General features: G+C 36.5%; 1 protein-coding gene across 3 annotated transcripts in view; it reads left to right on the top strand.

Annotated features, from left to right (window-relative positions):
- SEMA3C (semaphorin 3C) overlaps window positions 1-21,545 on the top strand; it is a 119,459-nt gene extending 97,914 nt beyond the window's left edge. For all 3 annotated transcript variants that reach the window (XM_052680873.1, XM_052680874.1, XM_052680875.1), the window contains exons 13-18: window positions 6,172-6,260; window positions 8,495-8,536; window positions 9,631-9,788; window positions 12,565-12,632; window positions 15,632-15,762; window positions 17,675-21,545. In XM_052680873.1, coding sequence (XP_052536833.1) covers window positions 6,172-6,260; window positions 8,495-8,536; window positions 9,631-9,788; window positions 12,565-12,632; window positions 15,632-15,762; window positions 17,675-18,088 — 902 coding nt within the window. In that variant the 3' untranslated portion in view covers window positions 18,089-21,545. The remainder of the gene's footprint in view (window positions 1-6,171; window positions 6,261-8,494; window positions 8,537-9,630; window positions 9,789-12,564; window positions 12,633-15,631; window positions 15,763-17,674) is intronic.
- The last annotated feature ends 401 nt before the right edge of the window (window positions 21,546-21,946 follow it).

Genomic DNA, 21,946 nt, shown 5'->3' with positions numbered 1-21,946 from the left:
TCACTGTCAGTGACCTGTCTCATGCTTGAAACTGGAGTGTTTTATGTCTTGCCAGATGCAGAGCACACAAAATGTTTAGCTTTTCCTCTCTTCCTCCTCTATAGCTTCAGTAATAAATCAGTTCCTGGATGCAAGTGAGGAATAACAGAAGTAGAAAGCTCAAAGAACCCCAGTGGTTTTCATGATGTAGCTGTGGTCTGGAAGAGTGTAGGCAGCTGTGTCACTTTTTCACATTAATGTGAACTTAATGTAGTGTTTTCTTTGCACCCTCAGACAAAAATGTTGAGTTTACAGGGGCTAGTCCTTGCTGAGAGTCAGTATGTTGCTTTTCTCTCCCTTTTCTGTCACTTACATAGCTAAGAAAATAAATCCTACAAACAGATATTATTCTTGCAACATTCAACCCGCTTTTCAAATAATAAGGATGGCTTGTTTTTGTGTACTATTCAACCTGAAGACTCTCTGACCACTTAACGAATCTTTCCGGTCCACCCAAAATGGTCTCTTCATCCCCCTTTGAGCCAACTTAGAGTAAGAAGAATCAAGTCTTTAAGCTAAACAGCAGTGCTACAAGAGAAGAGTACTGTGTACCTTGTCTTCCCAGAAATAATAGGATATTTTACTTAATTTAATAATTAATTATTTATATTTTTTATTTTTAATATTAATTAATAATTTAATAATTTACTTTGAAATAATGTAATCACTTATTTGCATATTTGACAGGAGCAGTGATTATAATGCTTTTTTCCTATGGAATGAGTAATAACATTCAGTTACTGTGCTTCATTTATCCCATTTGTATGGTAGCCCACAATTCAATCTTGTAGTTTTTGATTCACACTAGAATTTCACTTCAGCCAGTCCAATTTTATGTAAAGAATTCAAAAGTACAATGTTTTCCTAGTTTATCCCTTGGTAGATTGTTTTGCATTTAAGTTTTAAGAACAGCAGTAAAACAGCATGAGAACATTTTCCTGAGATTAATATTTATTTTTTAAGCATGCCACCTACTGCTTGCAGTATGAAAGCCTTCAGTCTCAGTCCACACAGATTGCAAAACCAAAAGATTGTGTGCATGTGGGTTTTTTTATTGCTCATGGTGCAGTTTAAATGTCTGGGTCAAACTTGGATATATTAAGCAGACATGGGCACCAATATGATTTTTTTTCAGCTCCTTGCCATCAATATAAGATATATTTTTGTGTGAAGAGGTCTAAGTGATTGCCATGAAAAGGCACTTCAGGTTTCAGTCTGGCTTATTCAGTTGATTAATATGGGCCAAATGCATCTGACGTGGCATGAGGCTGATCAATGTTTTTAATAACTTTTCTGATGCAACACTTGTTTGCAGTCTGGAACAGTAAGTACTTTCCAAGCATAAGGTTGTAATATAGTCTTAAAGATATGAATTAACTGTGAGAATACTTGTTTCCAGGGTGTTACATGGTGACCGTCTTTTTGGAAAACTTAACTTTGCTGACAACAGTAGCCTCCAGTAACATACACAATAGCCAAAATCATGTAATAAGCTACAGATTCTAACAGAAATCATCTAGTCAGAAGAGCACGGGTGCCTCCCACAGCTGTAATGCTACAGCTTCCTGTCTGTGAGCTTGGGGAGGTAGTGTTGCACAACAGTGACACAATCACTGCAGAGAGGGCTTCTGTCCTCCCCTTGCTCACGCAGGGGTGAGTCATTCAACACCTCTTAGTGACCAACTCATCTAAAGCTTTTTCACAGCTTCTTAAGAAGATATGTAAAGCAGATTTTCCTACACATTTGGTTTCCTCTCATTTTTTGTTCAATCAAGATCATGGTGTCTCCAAAGGTGGACCAAGCTCAATCTACCTGAACATTTTGCCCCCAGGCATGGCTTGTACCTGACTTTTTGTTCTTTGATGCAGCTTGAAATGATTTCACCAAGTTTCACAGCAACAATGTGAGACGGGGAAAAAAAAATGCACAGTTTTTTTTCAACAGATGGTGAAGATATGTGGCTGTGGTTAGAGCCCTGATTTACAGTTGAGTGTGGAAATATCTCTCAGGCTTCACTGATAACCTGCCACCATCTCAGGTGCTTTGCTGAGACTGAACACTGTCTCAAGCAGAGAGATTTAGAGCATTTTGTTAACACTTTCCTTTCTTTTTTTCAATAACTTTGTCTGCAGCTGGTTCAACTCAGTTTAGAGACCAAAAGTAATGAATCTGCCAGTGGGCTGACAAGTTCAGTATAGAGAAAAGTTTACGAAGGGTTTGCCGCGACGTCTGATTTACCAGGGCTAACACAGGAGGCCTCTCTGTGAAGCTCTTGACAGAACAGCAGTTGATGTCCATTGCAGTCATTATTTTATGATGTATAAAAGTCAGGGTTTTGATTTGTTGTTGGTTTTGTGCACGCAGTGTGGGTCGGAGGTGGGTAGGTCCTGGCTCTCTGATACTCACCATACTGACAACTGCAGTGTTCACTTAGGACTGGGGAAAGAAAAGCTAGGAGGAATTCGGAGAATGAGACTGAAATTCAGACCTATAGACTCAGCTTCTGGAATGCAGATTCCATCCAAATACCTGCATATTTTTCATCACTAATCACTAAGCTTTGCCTTTCCTATTGCCCATGTTCAGTCAGATCAGGAATTGGGGTTGTTATGAAGCACTAGTATTAATGAAGCTCAGTTGATTATTACAAGCCTCAAATTATGCTTTGCATTTCAAGAGAGTTTTTGTTCTTTTAGCTTTACTATCGTTCTTGATGTTATAATTATTTATTTATCTTTCCTTCTTCCTTTCTTGGGTGCTGTCTTCCTCCTCAGTGTATTTCTCACTCTGCGTAATCTCTACTCCGTCTTTTAGCCTACAGGACATCAATGCCTTCCTCTCTTGTCATTCCCTGCTTATCAGTCCTCTCAGAAGGGGATGTGTTCTCACTGACATTGTCTTCCACATGGAGCTTGGAGATTGCAATTGCTCAAGCAGGTTTAAAACAGAAAAACAGTCATTATGAGTCGTCCTGTCATCTTGCTGTCAGCTCGAGGGAGATTCCTCCAGACATCCATCTGCCCTCCACTCCCAGCCTGGTGATGAAGTGAGGTTACAAGCAGTTCCTGGTGAAAAGTCAGGGCAGCAGTGAGCATAAATCTGTCATTTCACCTGGGACATTCTAGAAGTGGGTTTACGTTCTGGAGACACAGTAGCTTTTTTCACAACTATGTGAAATCATAACAATATAGAACTGCTTTCAAGGGGATTTCTGGAATTAGCAAATAAACAGAGGAAGAAATAATCTTATTCGCTTTTATGAATATTCACAGAATTAGCTTAAATTTCATGCTGTGACATGAAAAAATGTGACTAACTCAATGATCTTGTAGCTGGATCACAACACAAAAGATTACCTGTTATGAAATACACTGGAAAACAGCTCAGACACTGTTATTTTGCATACATTTCCTGCAGTGCACAGTACTGCATCCTTTCCAACTTTCCTTCTGACCCAGGAATTCGGTTTGCTGCCTTGCTGTTAAAGAAAATAAGCAAATATAATTTTCAAAAAAACTCAGATGTGCCATGAGCATTCTGACATGAACACATAGAAATGACTGATGGCAGCTACTGTGCTTACAATGGGGACTTCAGTACTACTGAGGAAGGAATAAGAAGTGTTTTCTGAGCACAAATATTTGTTTTTCACTTATTAAGGAACAGGCTAAGCAACAGTAGAAGGACTATTTTCAGAAGGAGTGGAGAGTTACAACCTATAAGCATTATTGGAAGTATCTATATTTATATATACAGGCTGCTGGAATTCTGTTCTCTAAGTGGTTTTATTTAATGAGTAGCTTTCTACTGCCTACTTTCCCTAAGAGGAAAATTTATTCTAAATGTTGCATTAACTTTACTAATTGTTTTAAAACAATGGAGCATATCTTTCTGCAAGAATCTGTCCCTAATGCTGCAATGAGTCAAAGGCAAACAGTCCTTAACTCTGTGTATTTTGCTTGGTTGTGACAAAAAGGTAGATAGGAACACAGTTTTTAAATAGAAAAGGTTACTAGGACACAAGGGCTTGGCGTCAGTCATTATCAGTATTTTTCTCAATGCCCTGGATAAAATCTCCCCTCAGGTTCTGATTTCAGTTTCGAGAAATGTTTGAGGACCAAAGACAATTTAGGAATTTTAAATGTGTGACATGCACTAATGGATCACTGAAGTAAACTGGTTCTTCAGTTCTTCGGAAGCTCAGCTTCACATTCCTTTGTAGGTAGGGTTACTGTCAACGTGCTTCATATCCTGTAAGTCAGGGTCACAGGTAGCTGGCACTTTGCAAGCAGCTGAAAAAAATCACAAAAGGCTGCAACTCCTTCCTGCACATCTGATACAGTGTTCTAGATTGTTTAATTTAATATTTGACATTGATAAAGGGATGCAAAAAGACAGAGGTAGACTAGACTTAAGCTGTGTATATTTGTGAATAAATTGTTCCCTTTAGCAGAAATATACCCATGCACACACACACGTGCTTCTCCTTAGCTGTAGCGAGGGATGCATCTGCAGAAGTTTAAAGCTTTGGTGTGTCTTGGCAGTTTGTAAATCTCTCTCAGGTTCCCATAGCTTTGCTAATACTGGCACCCAGTCTAGACCACAGCTGTGCTATCAAGATTTAGTTTCAGTAATATTTCTTTGGAAGGCACTGGTTTATCGTGCCACTGTATAATGAGAATAAATGTTCTCCATAGAAGATTTGCATGAAAAATCCATGTATAATGTGCTCTGAGCACGCACAGTTGATAGCTACAGATTTTTAAGTCTTGTCCGCTTTCAATTTCTCTTTTCTTTTTTCTACTTTAAATGGCAACACATTGCAGTGTTCTACATGTGAGGTCAAGTCATTACGTGCCAATTTTCTGGCCATAAACCTTAATTTTTAAAATAAAATGCTTGGTTATTTGCTAGATTCCTCCAGGGAAATAAGAAGATGTAAATTATTTATTGCAAACAACTTGCCCTACAGTTCCAGCTATGGAATTTAGTCACTGCCCTTAAAAGCAAAGGGAAAATTGCAGTTTTTCAGTTTACATAGTCTATATCATGAATTGCCAAACAGGAAACTGAGATTTCCTTTCCTCAATCGCAAATTCATAAAAATACACGTAGATACTTACCTGTATTGTGCTGTACTCATGTTTTACTAACCACAAAAGTCTATACTGCTCATAAAACTTTTGAAGGCCAAACAGAATCTGTACCATGTGTTCCCATTCCTCAGAATCAATACTGAACAAATAAATATATTGTACTCCAACAAATTTTCAGGCCTTTCAGATTATTACTTCCCAGAAAATGTCCATATGCCTACCTTTCCCCACAGTCTTTCTTTTCTACCACATCCAAAATACTTCAGAGCATGTCTCAGCCTTCATGAACCTACACAGAATGACTCCTCCATTTTGTATGCTCTTTCCACATAAATTCACTAAATCACTAATTTTCCTACTCATGGTATCTACCCACAAAAACACCACCACTAGCACATCATTTTTGCCTCTTACTCATTTCTTCAACCTGAGGGGCTTGAAACTGTATTTTGACACAGCAACTATAATTGAGTCATTGCAGTGTCTTCTCCTTGCCTTTTTTTCCTTTTTCTACATGGACCAAAAAAATAACTCCTACTAATATATAAAGGGCTTAGGTATTGCTTGATTTTCTGGAAAAAAATCTTTCAGCTGATTATTTTTAGAAGTAGATTAAGTTATTCTTTGGAATATTTACTTTTCCTGTCATCAGTTGTCATTTCATATTTTTACTGGGTATGAATACACTTCAACTATACAGTAGCTCTCCTTCACTTCGTGCTCTGTTTTCACTGTAAGATGATTGATTTTTTCAGGTAGAATGGTAATGGTGATGATACTTACTCCAGTCTTACCATGACTTTTTGAAGTTCATGTATAAGAATAATACTATTTACAGTCATGTAGAAGTTATCCACAGTCTGTGACTTGTGAGGGAGTCATCTCATAGTGCTTTCTCGTCCCAAATTAATATTTTTTCATACCTTTCTCTGTGTCACATTGCTGGCTTTCATGTTTCCTTTCATAGTTGGTAATGTTTCATCTTTTTTTATCTCTCTATCTCACATGATTTGATTTTTTTCTCATCTTTTCTAGATCAAGGAACTGTACAAAAAGTTGTTGTCTTACCCACCAACTTCTCTGCAAGCGGAGAACTCATTTTAGAAGAGCTGGAGGTTTTTCAGGTTTGGCTTGCTCCTACATTTACTCTTCCAATGTGTATGTTCACACAAACACTTTGTTCTAAAGACTTTGGCAAGGGCAACTGTGACTTGATAAAAGATCAAGTGAATGTGCCTACTGTCAGCTTGATACCCACCCAAAGAGCAAAATAAAATGTCTGAATGAGTACTGTAGGAACACTTAAATCCCTTTTTAACCTGTATATAAATTGCTTATTTTTTTATGTTGTCATACTATATAGTAGGATTTTAATAACATTCTTATGAGGTTATGTTGTAGTGGCTTCTGGAATGTCACTTCTGTCACTGGCATGACATATTGAGACTAGTCTTATTTACAGATGAAATATAAGATACTTCTTTAATTATCTGATAATCTTCCTAATTCTGGGCTGCAGAATTGAAGCAAACTAGTGATTTTGCTCAGATGCAGATCTTCAAAGCTTCTGGAGTCAAAAACCCAACAAGATTAACACAACATGAACCAAAAAGAAACACAAGCATCTGTGGGAAAAAAAATAAAGGAATAGCCTCTGTCAGTCACTCTGGCACGTGGCAGCTTGTAATAACCTAAAGAAAACATTCATCCTCATGTTAAAGATTCCCCTTCACATTTTTGAATGGGATGTTCTTTAATATAAGTAGCTTCAGGGCAAATGGTGTTATTCATCTATAAACTTAGCTAAGGGCTTTGTCGTGGGCTTTTCTTTTATTTTTCTTCTATTTCACCGTGAGTATACAATAACAAAAATGTAAGCTTTTTATCTAGACATGCAACAATAGCTATTTCGCTAAGGAAAGGAATACTTTCTGTGTCAACCTTCAAAAAAGCATAATTAGCTCTCCTAGGCTTTTGTTGAAAACCTCCCTTTGAAAAAGATATATGTAAGTAACACTACTTAGAGTGCCATTTGCCCAGCTATTACTTACTCCATTTGCAGAGCAGACAGGTGGGATGAGAGCAATCTTGATTCTGAGCTTCATTTCTGGGTATTCCTGCACAGACCTTTTTATCCTGAACATTCAAAATCACAGTACCATAACTGCAGCAGTTGCAGTCTGTGCGGACAATGAGGCAATGCTTTCATGAGTCTCTCCAAGAGGTAGGAATGAGATCAGTAGTTTTGTGCTAGTAAATATGGAGAGTAAGCAAAGCAAAGATTCCAGAATACAAATAAGATCATAGAATCATAGAATCACTCAGGTTGGAAAAGACCTTAAAGATAATCAAGTCCATCCATGACCTAACCATACTACCCTAACTAACAACCCTCTGCTAAATCATATCCCTGAGCAAGATGTGGCATCAAATCCAGTGTTGTATTGAAACTTGGATCTTCAGACAGTTCAGTCATAAAATAATGCAGTGCAGCTCTACACTCCTTCATACCTTTGCCAATTCTCATGATTCGCAGCCAGATTTTCTACTGCTGGCCTTCCCACTTTGCCTGTAGTCCACTGCAGTTAATCCTGGCCCACCGGTGGGGCTTTCCTTTGTGACTGCGCAATTGCTGAATTTTCAAAAAATGCTAAACATTTTTATTACTATCATTCTAATAATTTGTTTGGATGAGAATAATGGATTGCTTCACTTGCTTAAGGCAGTGAATGAGATAATTCCTTTTTCAGCTTTCTAAGATTCAGTTTGGACACAGACAATAACAGACTCCGGTGATGACACACAGTAGTATACTGTACAGTCTCTGGGAACAAAACATTCAGTAACACACATGCCATTTTTAATATTCTTATCATAGATAATCTGAAAGTGTGTTGTATGTTGGCCAAACTGTATGCACTGTAGATTATGTGCAGGAGAAGTATGACATATTCTTAACAGAGTCATGTAGTAAATATGCATAAGCTGTTGCATGATTTTTCCATATAATCAATTCTGAAGAAGGCTTTTTTATTGCAAAGTGAAAATAATGGCTTCAAAACACATAGCTGCTGTATTGCTGAACTAACACAAGTGCAGGTTAATTAGTACTGTACGAAAATCAATGCATGTAATGAATAATAATGCTGTTGAGCTCAGCATTTACTGAGACATTCATTGTATTTGTGAAATTTGATTAGTTGTGAAAATAGTGAGTAGTAGGGGTGATGCTTTTCCAATATGTGGAAAGTTAAAGTTCTGTTAGATATGACTCAGATCTTATTGAACTTTAAATATTGATTTTGCAAGTGCATTAACGAGAGTCTTTGTAAATGTGGTTTGAAATCTTGTCTTTCAGAGTAACTCTCCTATAACAACAATGAAGATTTCATCTAAAAAGGTAAGGAGAAAAAGAATGCTTGCTTAATGTTATTAATAGAGAAACAAATTGACTTAAAATGTTAACAGATCCATTGTACTGCATCATAGTAAATATTTTCTGTAATTAATGTGGAGAAACATGACAGGATCTGACACAGGCTGTTAATCTGCCCAAGAGCCAGTAATATAAAATAATTTATATTAACTATTTATAATTTCTAAATCACTTAAAGTATCTTTAAAAAAATAATAACAAATAATTTTTTAAAAGTATTAAAAGATGAAATTTGTACTCATTTTACTTATGTCCTAAATAGAAATTTTCCTTTGGAAATATGGTGCATACAAAGAAGTGTGATGTTGGATCTATGGAGAAATTGTACGTGTCTGTTCTCTACTAGGGAATAGGAATGATGAAAATAACTGTAAGGATATCTAATGAAATGTCAAACACTCAAACTAAAAATAGTCATTCCATGATTTTCAAAGCAATGCATTGCTGAGTATTTCACAAACCAGTGAAGAGGTAAATACTCCTCACTCGTCACTGAATTAAGTTCAGTGTGATTTATTAGATTTGTGACCAAAAGAACAGGGAAGTGTCTAGATTTTGTATTAAATAATAAAAATAAATAATAGTTATCATTTATTATAAAATTTCTACTGGCTTAATTTTCCAGGTAACTAAGGCTATATGCTGGATCTACGCCCCAGCATAATCTCTAGGATTTATGTATTGGAAATCTATGCACTGGAGAATCCAAGTAGGAACTCTGCATAATATTTACTAATGTGACTATATGCAGAGAAAATACATAGTTCAAAGGCACGAGCCAACAGTCCTCAGTGAATCAGAACCAAGTTCTCAAATCTGAGCAATATTAAGTCAGTCTGCCTGCTTCAGCATGGAAGTGTGACACTCAATGTGGAAAAAAAAAAAAACATTCTAAGTGTTTTCTAACAGGAAGGTGGAAATATTACAGTCCTGTTCACTTGAGAGATGTCTGTTTTTCTTAGTTTTACGTATATTAGTAGCTTCTCTCTTGGTCTTGAGTCAAGTCCCGGTTGAAGCTCCTCCACATTTAAAATAAATCTTTCCATTTCCTTCTACAGCAACAGCTGTACGTGAGCTCAGAGGAAGGGATCACACAGGTCCCCCTGCACCGCTGCCACATCTATGGGACCGCCTGTGCTGACTGCTGCCTTGCCCGGGACCCTTACTGTGCCTGGGATGGCAACTCCTGCTCCAGGTTCTATCCCACAGGGAAAAGGTAAGTGGTCCTGTGAAGTCTGCCAGGAATGTAGAAATAAAGCTTTTGCTCTGCTACGTAGCTTGGAGCCTTGTAATGCAATACAGAAGTGGAATGTCATTCCTTTCAGGAGCACATGCAAATTGGTACTGTTCATCACCTAGGACTGTATGATAAAAGGCTTGCCTTTTCATATTTAAAGCAACAGATGGGGAAAAAAAAAAGCACCCTATTCATAATCATAAATATTAATCTGATGTCTCATACACAAAAAAATCAGTGAAACGTTTGTTCCCTTTGTTAAAATTCAGTTGCTCACTATGGATATAATTAAGATAGCCCTAAATACAGCCAGATATCACTGAGGTTGTTTGATGAATAAAGTCATTTATTTTTTTGTTCCTCGCTTGCTTTTAAATGAGAAGAATTATTTCTATGGAAATTTTAGGCAAATGTGACTTCAATGTAGAGCTTGCAGATTTCGTTTTTTTGACATGAGATTTATTAATGCAGGCAAGAAGAGCAATTTCTCTTTAATTTACAACAGAGCTAATAGTCCATCTCTTAATTCTTATGCAAAACAGGAGCCGCTTTCCACCTCCCTAGGGAAACATTTAATAGCATGGGGCTGTAGTGAGCTCTTGTATTGCTAAGATTCCATTTCATGTACAAAGAAAGCTACAGAATGTACAGTGAAGTGTTACTGCAGAGGAGAAAACCCTTTCAGTTACATGCCAGAGTGGATGTCAGTGTGCTCACCCCCTGAACCTGGCCTGCTTCAGTGACCCAACTAGTTGATGACAGTGTCGCTCTTTGATGAAAGATGACTTGAATAAATATTCTTGAATTCTTGTATTCTTGAATAATTCATAATTTCAGATAAAAAGACAAAGCCCAATATGGCTATGGCAGTTAAAGATACAGCACAATACCTGAGCCTTGTACTGCTTTCACTTAGTATATTTAAACTGTCTGCAAATTGATTGTTTTCTTCCAATGGAGCAAAGGTCAGAAGACAGAAAGGAAAAAAAAGAGAATCCCCAAGTCTCAGGCCACCTAACTCCTACACTAACTGAAAGATAATGAGCAGTGAGGTATACACAGTCTGTACAGTTTCCAGTGGATTCCTTTTCATCTCCATGTATCCACCCAGGGTTATTTCCACTGGGGCTTTCTTTCTTGTTGACATTTTATGTGCAATTTACTTTTTATAGCAAATGAAAATAAACACCTGGAAATAATCTGTTTTCACATGTGAAGGAAGTGAGTGGTCCTGTTAACTAACAGGAGAGATTATAAAGAATAAAACATTGGTAGTTAGAACCCCATAGTTTAGACAGCTTTTTGCTGGGCACATTTGTTCATTTAAATCTTTTGATTCCCTGTCTCTGTTCCACACCTAAATTGATTTACCTGGGAGTATCTTCATTTTCTAAAACCACCTCCTCAGACTTCTTTTGATAAGTATCAGCGTTAAAGTTTAGATCCTCAAAACTGCTTAATGTAACAAGCATGCCATTGCTGATGGAGTGGAGCAACTCATGGGAACAACAGGCATCCTGAAATTCACTGAGAAATTCTTCGCTGTCTCCTCTGACTTACATGTACAGTTCACACAGGTCAAGATCCTAAGGCATAATCACATGCTTTTAATGTTTACTATCAAAAATATACTTGGAATGTCAGAAATTACATTTTTGAAAGATCAACTTTCAAATGTTGCCTTTTAAAACTATCCAGTGAGGGACCTGGTAATGAAGGATTAGAAAGATTAGTTGTCTCTCACTGTGTCTGCAGTACCTGGTATAGTATGACTAAAGAACATCACCCTTCACTTAGCAATGCTGCAGATCCAGGGGCATTTTGGTTTCATATCCATAAGTCATTAGTGCATAGCTTAAAGTACTGTAGTTACATATCCCCTTCCTTTGCAACAAGTGCCTATCCGCAATACATTTTTTTCACTGAACTTGATAAATGTTGAACTAATGTATGGAATATTTAGTTTTAAAAATAGTTTTAAAAAAGTAATGTATGCTAAGAATAGAAATACGGGTTCCAGATCTTCATGCACTGAATTCTGTAAGCCCAAAGAGGGCTAAAATGCCAGTACTCGCAGTCCCAGTAAACTCCTAAACTACTTAGCTTACAGAATCATGGTTTTGAATCTGTCATCCAAGTAGTATAATAAAGTCTCATTTTGAAGTATTTTAAGACATGGTAAGTTTTGAGTATCTTTTGGAAAGAAAGAAAGTTACATGCCCTCATGTAAAGGCAGAACTGAATCTGAGCTTTTCACCATTGTGAATACTTCTGCCTCTATGCTATCACAGTGGCTTTCAAGCACCATAAATAAACTACCTCCCAGAATCGAGTAGGGAACACGCCCTGCACCATGATTATCAGTTGGTGCATTAGATACGAACTCTGTGACTCTTCCACATCAAATTCTCAGATGCTTGTCCACTTGAAGACCATTTGAATCTGAGAGGTCTGTCTCTGAATGTTAAATCTTGCAACACTAAACCTATGTCAACTTTATGCATCACCTCTAGCTCTTCCACCCCGATGCCTTCATTGCAAAACTAATTTGCCTACCAAAACAACTGTCTTAAGAAACTCAGCAAACTAGTTATTCCCTTAAACAGCATCTTCTCTCTAACATGCCCGGCAGCAGAAAAGCAGCCTCAAAGTAGGTCATGAACTATGACTGATAACTGACCGGGTATATAAAAAAAAATGTTTATTTGAAGAATAGTCGTCTTGGAATAACAATTTGTGTTTTAAAATATTTTAGGAGGAGTCGTAGGCAAGATGTGAGACATGGAAACCCTCTGACTCAGTGCCGAGGTTTCAACCTGAAAGGTACTGTAATTTAGAGATCCTTATGCTATATAAAGAATGCATGGCTTTCCTTGTATGATTCATTGCAGCTCACATCTGTGTGGTTTACTGGTAAAACATAATTATTTTCCAAGTCTGAGTCTTTCCTTGCAATTATCTGAATCCTGCATAAATGTGATATAATGATAACCCATGAAATGTAGAGTTCAACATAGATGAAATAAGAAGCTGATAGTACTGACTAGAAACAGGTATAGTGAATTTGAGTGCTTTTCTAAGTCCTTTAAGTCTTTATTAATTTCTCTTTATTTGATTAAGTCTCAGCTCTGAACATTTAGAGTAAAATAGAATTTGAAGTTATATTAGTTTTTGGAACACATCTTTCAGCAGGTTCCTTTGTGTTGTCATTATTCCTTTCTCCCTTTAACTAGAAAAAGAATTTGCTTCAAACCTCTTTATAAAAACCCTTGTTTCTAGTTGTGCAACTGTTTAGCCAGGCTGGAACAGTGCTGATAGGCAGTGGAGAAAATATTCTGCCTTCCCCTTTCTCCACAGCTGCCCCTTTCTCCACATTGCTAGTTAGCAGTCATATATGGCCAAAGTCATAAGTAGATGCAGACATAAAGGCAGCTTAATCCTTTATAACTCCATGCATGCCTAAGTTAGGCTGTGGCAACATCAAAACACAGCCACGCGAGAATCATGTTCCAGTTTTGGAGCTGTGTCTTCTAAGTGTGCTCTCAACTGTGCCATCTGGAGATGAAATGATACATCTCACTGTAAATTAATTGGATTTTTGATTGAATGAGAGAAGAATGCTTGAAGAGTTATATGTAAAAGGTTCAGTCACACAGAATTTTGTTTTGCTTTTTTCTTTCTGTATCCCACAGGAACCTCCTGCTTACTCTTGTGGTCTTTTTTCTTCCTGGAGTAAGTCAGGCATAGAATCCTCAGCCCAAATGTGGCTAATGGTGCTCTGGCTGACAGCCCACAGTGCCAATGTATCATTCTCCATGACTCAATGTTAGGTCATTTAAACAAAACTGGATAGCTTCAACAAGTTAATCACAAACTTGTGATCAGCTTCGCCCTACCATTACATTATGCACCTGAGCTCTGAACATTCATATTAAAGCTCAGGCTCTGAACCATGAAGAAACTTGAGCTGTGTCTACCTTGCAGTCATGTGCAATGACCACCCACCCACTGTCTGTCCCAAGGACAGGTGTCTCCTCTTTCAATGTGGAAAATGTGAGAATGTCAGCTGTCTGCTTTGTGGGCTGAGGGGAAACAAACATTTAAACCTTGACATTCTTGTAACATAGGAATCTTGTTTTCAAGACATTTATCTTAGTTTTGATATATTTATAGATTTGGATGTTTTAGCAATTTTAAAGGATGTGTCAGTGCCAGCAGTGTAGGTAGACAACACTCTTTTCTCTGGGGGAATAAAAAAGAAACAGCAACTTGGACGCTTTCAAAATATAATTCAAGCTACTTATGGCAAAACTATTATGTTGGATGGAAAACTGAAATCTGCCTAAACGACAGAAGAGCAGAGTTGGATGACAACAAGAAATCTTCCGAGTTTATAAGGAACGACAGTCTTGAAACTCAGCATTCAAGCATGACAGGTTGCTTGCCTTAAATGAAAACCAATATTTTTTGGCATATTGTTATTTTTTTAAGAGATCGTTAAGAACTAAAGGGTTTGTAATATTTCTTTTCAGATGTTCTGTTAAGTACTTCAGTATTTCTTATCCTTGTGTTAGTGTTTATGGCCATTAAAGAAATGCATTTTTATTTTGTCACTGTTCTTCTCAGTATTTGTAAGTGGCATTTATGTGATATATTTAGCCCCAATGTACAAAACAAAAAAAAATTGCTACAGCTCTGATTTTTTCAGTGTTATACAGCTACAGACAGGACATCCAAGCTCTGCTAGTTTATGATCTTTGAATACAAAATATGTCTACATTATTCTGGTTGATTTTGGCACAACCTCATAAATGTACTGAGAACTTGCAAGGACTAAAACCATGGAAAGTCTCCTTTCTTTATTAGCTTAGATTCCCATTTCATATGTGAATTGATGAAACAAGTTGAGAATGGAAGATAAAATACATTCTGAGGAAGACCAGTTTTAGGACTGTGCAAAAACACAGTATGATTACTACTCATTTATGAAAATAAATAAATATTTTTATTTTGTATATGTAGTAAGCTTTTAAATCTGAAGTGTATTCTTTTTTTTTTTTCTGGACAAATATAATAACTTGTGGCAAGTAATGAACATCTAGAAGTTGCTTTCAGTAACTGCCATTTATCTAGACTACAGAGGGCCTCAGCAAGTCTAAATGATGACATACACTCAGCATTTGCCCACATATTGCTGGAGTGCTATATATCTTTCCTGGTCTCTGTTGATTGCCTAAGTATTGAATTTCAGATTTAGAGCCAGGCCCTTTTTCTTGCTTTTTTAGAGGGGAGTATGTTTACAGTAAAGTCTGCCCTCTCTTGCCTCCCTGTGATAGTGCATGACTGTTGAAATGGATGGAGCTGTCCTTATTTCATGATGTATTTTTCAATCATACCAACAATATTGCCCTAATTTCCAAACTGTGAAGTGTGAAGAAGAAATATTTTGTTCTATGTTGGAGAGTTCCAAACAGGTGGTTTTGTCATAGTAGTGAATGAGATAATTTCTGGAAAGAATATCCCCAGGCTTTTATCCCATCAGTAGAAGTGTCTGGGCATGCATTTGCCTACCTGCCCACAGGTATCCCACTTTCTCGGAAGAGGTCATATCTAAGTGATAATGCCAGTATTTGGAGCAAGCTTTTCTTCATTACATTTAATTTTCTTTTTTTGAAAATACTGTACCATAACATATCTATTATCTGCTAATATCAGGATTGGATATACTTCAATTGACTGTATTCCAAGTGGTGCTACACAGCTATTTGTTTTCTATACACCAACATTTACAGTAGCCTGACCTGTCTTCTTTTATTTCGTAGCATACAGAAATGCAGCAGAAACAGTCCAATATGGAGTGAAAAACAACACCACCTTTCTTGAATGCACACCCAAATCTCCTCAGGCTTCTATTAAATGGCTGCTACAGAAAGATAATGACAGGAGGAAAGAGGTGAGTAATGTCAACAAAACAACAGCTCTGAAAGGGACCTCAGTCAGCATCCCCATCTCAGAATGAGGCGAGATGGCATTTGTGTTTTCATTAGAATATGAATCTGGAGAATTTGCGTGGGCACAGGACATCAGACAGCCCTTTACTTCTATAAATCAAGATAGTCATCAGTGAGGCAGAAAGGCATTTGACTCCTCAGCTCTGCCAGCTCCGATCAGAACAGAATAGCTATTAAATAATAATAAAGTCAAGGAACTAGTTAATGAGTTTTTCCTTCGCACCTTACTAATTGCAAATGGAAAGTTTGCAGCACTTGGGATTTACTATTGATCTGAGGAAAGAAGCATAAAGGCAGTAAACTGTGTAAAGTTCAAGAAGAAGTCTTCTTGCAGTGGCCTCTCTGTGCTTTTGAAGAGATAAAAGGCATAAGTGGGAGAAATGTGAAAGGCTTCTTTAGCAAGAACATATATTGACAAAAGCATTTCCCCACCATGCTGCAATCACATTTTCCATTACTGCATTCTCTAAGGCTCTCAAATTTCAGCACTATAATATACAGTAAGATTGTTTATGAGGAACACATCTTTTTTAACTAATATAAAAGGGGAAAAATCCACTTCAGATCTGAGGCAGTTACTGTGTGAATAACAAGGAATATTTTTGTAAGGAAAAATTAAGTGTTATGGTGTCTGTTGATAGTTTATAAATACTAAAAAGCACTACTCTCCTAACAGACCATTTTCCAAAATCAGAGAGGACTTAGAAGCTTTTTGTTGAGTCTTTTCAACATATTCTCTCCTGTAGTCTTGGGATATTTAAGCCATGTACTAGTAATGTAGGTGAAATTCTTTAACCCTTTGCTTCAGAATAGCATCTTCCTCTTTTTTTCTTGTTATTTTCCATATCAGTACTAGAATCAATGCAGTTTTAAATAGAAGCAGTCAAAGAAATCAAAAGGTTAATTACATTTCAAGCATTTAATCTCTCAGGTTTCTGAACAATGTCTAAAGAACTTTACAATAACAGAATAGCTCAGTAAATAAATGAGTTCCTAAAAGTATCAGGTATAATGAAATGTTCAGTGTCAAAATAGAAAAATATTTCATACAAATAGCAGCACTGTTATTCTTTGAGAATGGGGTATTAGCAATTTTTATTTCATAGCTGAAATGACAAGGGACATGTGCAGTCGTTTGTAGTCAGATGATGACAAAACAAGCTGTGGTAACTTGCTTTCTTCAGATGATGTGATCATCTCTTGGGACTGTCTAAAGCCTGAAGCCAGAAAGGATACAAGAGAGTAGAAAAATTGTTCTATGTTTCCAATGAGGTAACATAGCTGATGCTGTATGAAAAAAACTTTCATACCAGGCTTTAGACTCCACAGTTCGGAGTTCTTTGGAAGTTAGCTCCTGAAACTCACTAGCCGTCAAAGTTTTCAGCAGAAGCCACACTCTATTCAATGACAAATCATCCCTCAGCCTAATCCTGTGCCTTTCTTCCATCAAATCTCAACAGCAACCTCTGATGCTGGAAAAGACGTTCACAGACATGTAACCCTGACAAATAAAAGCTTGTTTTCTCAACTTCTCTTCTTGAACATTACAAATACTTTTCTTTCATGAAGATTTACATCTTTATCTCCATCCCAATCAAATCCACTTTAATATAATGAATAAAAATATGGAAGTCATTTTCTCTAGAGACACTCATGTTAGGAGTAGTCTCTTTCCTAACATTAGCAGGCACAGTGGCCACTGTGATTCATGATCACAGGAAGGAAAACATAATGCCTTTAAAAGGTTTTTTAAGAAAGATAGAGACATTTAAAGTAATAGTTAACGAGGAGTTGCAATACTGCATTATTTTGTAACATTCTTGAAAAAATTTCTTCTGTCTTTTCTACCTTTAGGTTAAGCTGAATGAGAGGATCATAGCTACTGAGCAAGGACTTCTCATTCGCTCTGTCCAAGACAGTGATCGGGGGCTTTATCACTGCATTGCAACAGAGAACAATTTCAAGCAGACCTTAGCAAAGATCAATTTCAAAGTGCTGGATACAGAGATGGTGGCCTACATGACAGACAAATGGTCCCCGTGGACCTGGGCCAGCTCAGTGCGAGCCCTGCAGTTCCACCCAAAGGACTTTGTGGGAACTTTCAGTCACTCTGAAATGCAGATGATCAACCAATACTGCAAAGACAGTAGACAGCAAGGTCAGCGGAGGGAAGAACCCCAGAAGATGAGAGGAGACTACAGCAAACTAAAGGCCCTTATCAATAGCAGGAAAAGTAGAAATCGAAGAAATCAGTTACCTGGTTCTTAATTTTATTTTGCTGAAGGAAAGTCCTCACTGTAGAGGGCTTATATTTGTCTGTTGAGAACAAAGTTGTGCAAATACGATGAAAAATTAGATGAAATTACAACAAGCTTCAGAAAAGATCCTCCTCCAAATAAAATGCAGTGTAACTCAAGTAAAGAAAAGATGTGGAGTTTTTCAGTCCTAGATGCTTACTGGCACTAGGTTAGTCTATGTCATGGAAACAAAAATGAGTGTTCTTCTTAAACCAGATTCATATTTAGTATCTCGTTATTTAATTATAGTTGAACAGAAATTTAGTTACAGTTGAACAAGCTCAGTGCAGCATCTTGCAACTCTGGAGCAGTACCAGAATGGTGGTGGAAGAATCTGGATTAAGATGCACACCCCAAGTAGGGTGGTACTAAAATTTCTTTGCACTGCATTTATGAACACGAGTTTCTGCTTGTTTACTAATTAATACTGGGTTTACAATTTTCATTCATTCTTCAAATCATTTAGGTACATGCAGATAAGATGCACGTAAAGTGTAATAGAAATGTGTCATTCATTCAGAGGTCAAATGAAGGAATGAATAGAATAAAAAAAATATGTTTTTATACTTTGTCAGAGGAAACACTGATTGTTGTGCATAGTATGAGTTGTAATAAATTAATGAGTTCTGGAATGTAACTTAAAATATCTCTGCTCATATTGATTTTTGTTAATATACGATGTTCTGTAACACTACAGAGCTTTATAAGTGGTACAACGCTAACATGAGAATGTTCATTATATGTACAATTTTGAAAGCACCTAAGTGACTTGGGTATTTTAGCTGTTTTCAAAGAATTACACTCCTTTGGTTTGTTTTTCAAAAGACAGAATGTGTAGAGTGTTTATTCAAAAAAAAGTATTTAATCTATTGCATAGTTAAATTGAGGTTGGCTTGCAATATAGAAACAAGTTATGAAAATCTTTGAAAATTTTAAAACTTATTTTTTTCAGCTTCTCAACATGGAAAAAATTATCTAGATTTTTTAAATTAAAGCTTTTCCACTTTTCTTTTTAATGCTGTTTTCACAATTTCCTCCTCTATTCTTTTTTTTCTGCTGTAAAGAATATTCAAAAAAGAAATAAAAAGTGAAAAGAAAGAGAGAAAAACAATATTTTAAAAACTGGTTAGGGTCAAAAACCAAAAAGTATAGCAACATTTTGAGAGACACATTTAAATAGAAATATTTTTGTTTAAGAAGAAGCTGTCAGGCCTATTGAAGTTCGTCTTGTTGCTAATTGGTTGCATGTGCATCAAGCTATCTTGGTAAAAGCAATCACCTTTTTTTTTTTTTGAGCAACACCAATATCACAAAACAGGGACAGCTGTTCTTTATTTTACTGTGTAAGAGTGTTTCAGAATCCACTGAGTCTCTTCAGAGGAATTAGACACCAGGGAAGTCTATCTGGGGGTTAAATCTGTGGGAGTAACTTAGAAAAATTATGTTTTATTTTATGATGGTGTCAGCTATTTAACTGAGTATGGTCAGCTCAACAAAAACAAAAGCAAAAATTAAAAAAAAAAAAAAGGAGCTTTCTAAAATCCATTGAATGAAAATAACTTCTAAGCCCAGTAAAGTTAAGAAAAAGTGGTTAGTTCCAGCCAATAACATGGATATTGTACTTTAAAACACAGTTTAAAAAAATTTAATGGGTGTTTGTTGAAACTCTTGGGCATTATTTCAATTCTACACTGGTCATAACTCTGCAGGATGTGGGAAGATACCTCAAGTTTCATGCCAGTGTGAATGAAGATCTAGTGCAATGGAGTTAGCTCTGTTACTGAGATGATACCATAGTTCTTCACGTCATATCATTGCCACCTGACATAGAATAGTTGGGAAATGGGCCCTGATTCTTTAAACCACTTAAACACTCTCCCTAAGACCTTTTGATGCTGATGGGAGTTCTTGGACTTTGGTTTATGTGCTTAGTGCTTGTTTCAAAGGGGATGGCAATGCCTGCCTGTTCATATATTACCGTGTAGCTAAGTGCTTTCCTTAATGAAAGCCTAAATGCACATATCTGCAGCATGCAGACAATGGTATCTGGGCTCTTCTCCTCATGGAAACCAGTGAGTAGAATTTCTCTTTGACTTCTGCAAGCTTGAATCTGGTCCCAAGAGCTAGCAGAATATTTTCTGATGGAAAAAATAAAAATTAAAAAAAATTAAAAAAAAGAAGATGAGTAAGAGAAAAGATAAGACTTCATTTTCCCAGCTGACTTTCAGTGCAGCAAACTGCATTATTATTTTTTTTCCTGAGGACAACTGACTTTTAGAGTGTGTAACTTACAAACCAAAAATTGAGTGCCACAAAATGAAACTACCTCCTGGAATGATATTAGTGCATATGCTCTGTGTGCTGCCATGCTCTTCCTATCTCCTATTCAGTTAGTGTGATCTTAATGTCTATTGTGAGGATCATAATTGCTTCCAGATGGAACACAGTGATTAATAAGTATTTAAGGCTACAATTTGCTCTTTAAGTGGTTAGGTACGGTGATGTTTTAATAGGCCTCCATTAGGCCTCAGAAATTACAGTTACAGTTTTCTAATAGAATATTGGCAATAAGGGATTCCGGTAAAACAATCAGCATAGCTCAGAGTTTTGTGTGATTATAAAATAATATTTTTAAAGCTGCTTCATATACCATTATTATGGTATGACTGTTTAAGGGATTACACTTAAACTAACATTTTTCCTGCTGCATGAAAACTTGAGCATATATATAACAAGCTTCTGTTGGTGCATAAGCGGTCCAAGCTTCCACGCTTTAGCAGCCTTCTCCTGTGTACAGAGTAGTCAGGAGCCAGATGCTCAGCTGGTATGAACGGATGGAACTTCCTTGCTGTCCATTTAGCGACTGTGCATTCTGCCGTCTGGGTCTTTGGCCTTGAATGTACAGAATACACAATCTGCAATTTTCCTTTGTTTCAAGCAGCCCCTCTACTGTAGGCGACACCAAAACTTAGGACTGTAATATTGTTTGTGCTATTTAATACTTCCTATTTTGAGGATTACTAAATAATGTATATAATTTTATTTCTTAAAAAATACAAAAGCAAAAAGACTTCTAGGTATAACTTCACCAAATGTAAAGATATGTTCTCTGCTAAGAACTTCACCGTATAGTGATATTTTTGGGCTATTTTTATTTTGTGTAGTTTGTAAAGTTCGCTGAAATCCTGACCTAACAATGTGTTCCTTGCAATTGTTGTTACTGTAGATATGCGTGTTTTATTAAGAAAATCCTGTTTTTAAAAGTGTAGGTATGTGTATAAGTTTCTAGCACGATGAAACTGTCATTACAGTGAATAAGCATTATATAGTGTGTAAGAAAGAACAAAATGTAGTTTAAAATAGTAATATTTAATTGAATATCTAAAATACTATTTGCCTGACAAAATAAAGTGTGTTGCAACAAGTTATTTTTTTTTTAATGCTTCTTTACAGTTGTTTGCTAAAAATAAGGAGCTTTATTTCTTTATCTGAAGAGCAATCCCAAAGGGTTTCATAGGCAAGTGCAAGAGAGTACTCTCAGCATCAGGTATTGCAGCTGATCAGTTCTGAGCCCTTCTCCAGTCTGAACACTCATCAACACAAAGATTTCCAGGGATAGATGAGGAGTCCAAGTTGAATTCTTACAGAAAAGATCTGTTCTGATGACCTTGCATGTAAACTTGCCGGCATTTTCTCATTGCATATACATATATGAAATACATATTTTTATATTTTTTTCATATTTGTATATGAAAAAAATGTTTTCTAGTAGCAATATAAACTGTTATCAGCAATACCTGACTCTAAATAAGGAAAGCAGTGTATAAAT

The sequence above is a fragment of the Tympanuchus pallidicinctus genome, unplaced genomic scaffold (genome assembly GCF_026119805.1).
Source record: "Tympanuchus pallidicinctus isolate F22 unplaced genomic scaffold, pur_lepc_1.0 scaffold19, whole genome shotgun sequence".
NCBI classification, from domain to species: domain Eukaryota; kingdom Metazoa; phylum Chordata; class Aves; order Galliformes; family Phasianidae; genus Tympanuchus; species Tympanuchus pallidicinctus.
The sequence above is the reverse complement of the archived record's forward strand: the minus strand, read 5'-3'. Positions and strand labels throughout refer to the sequence as shown.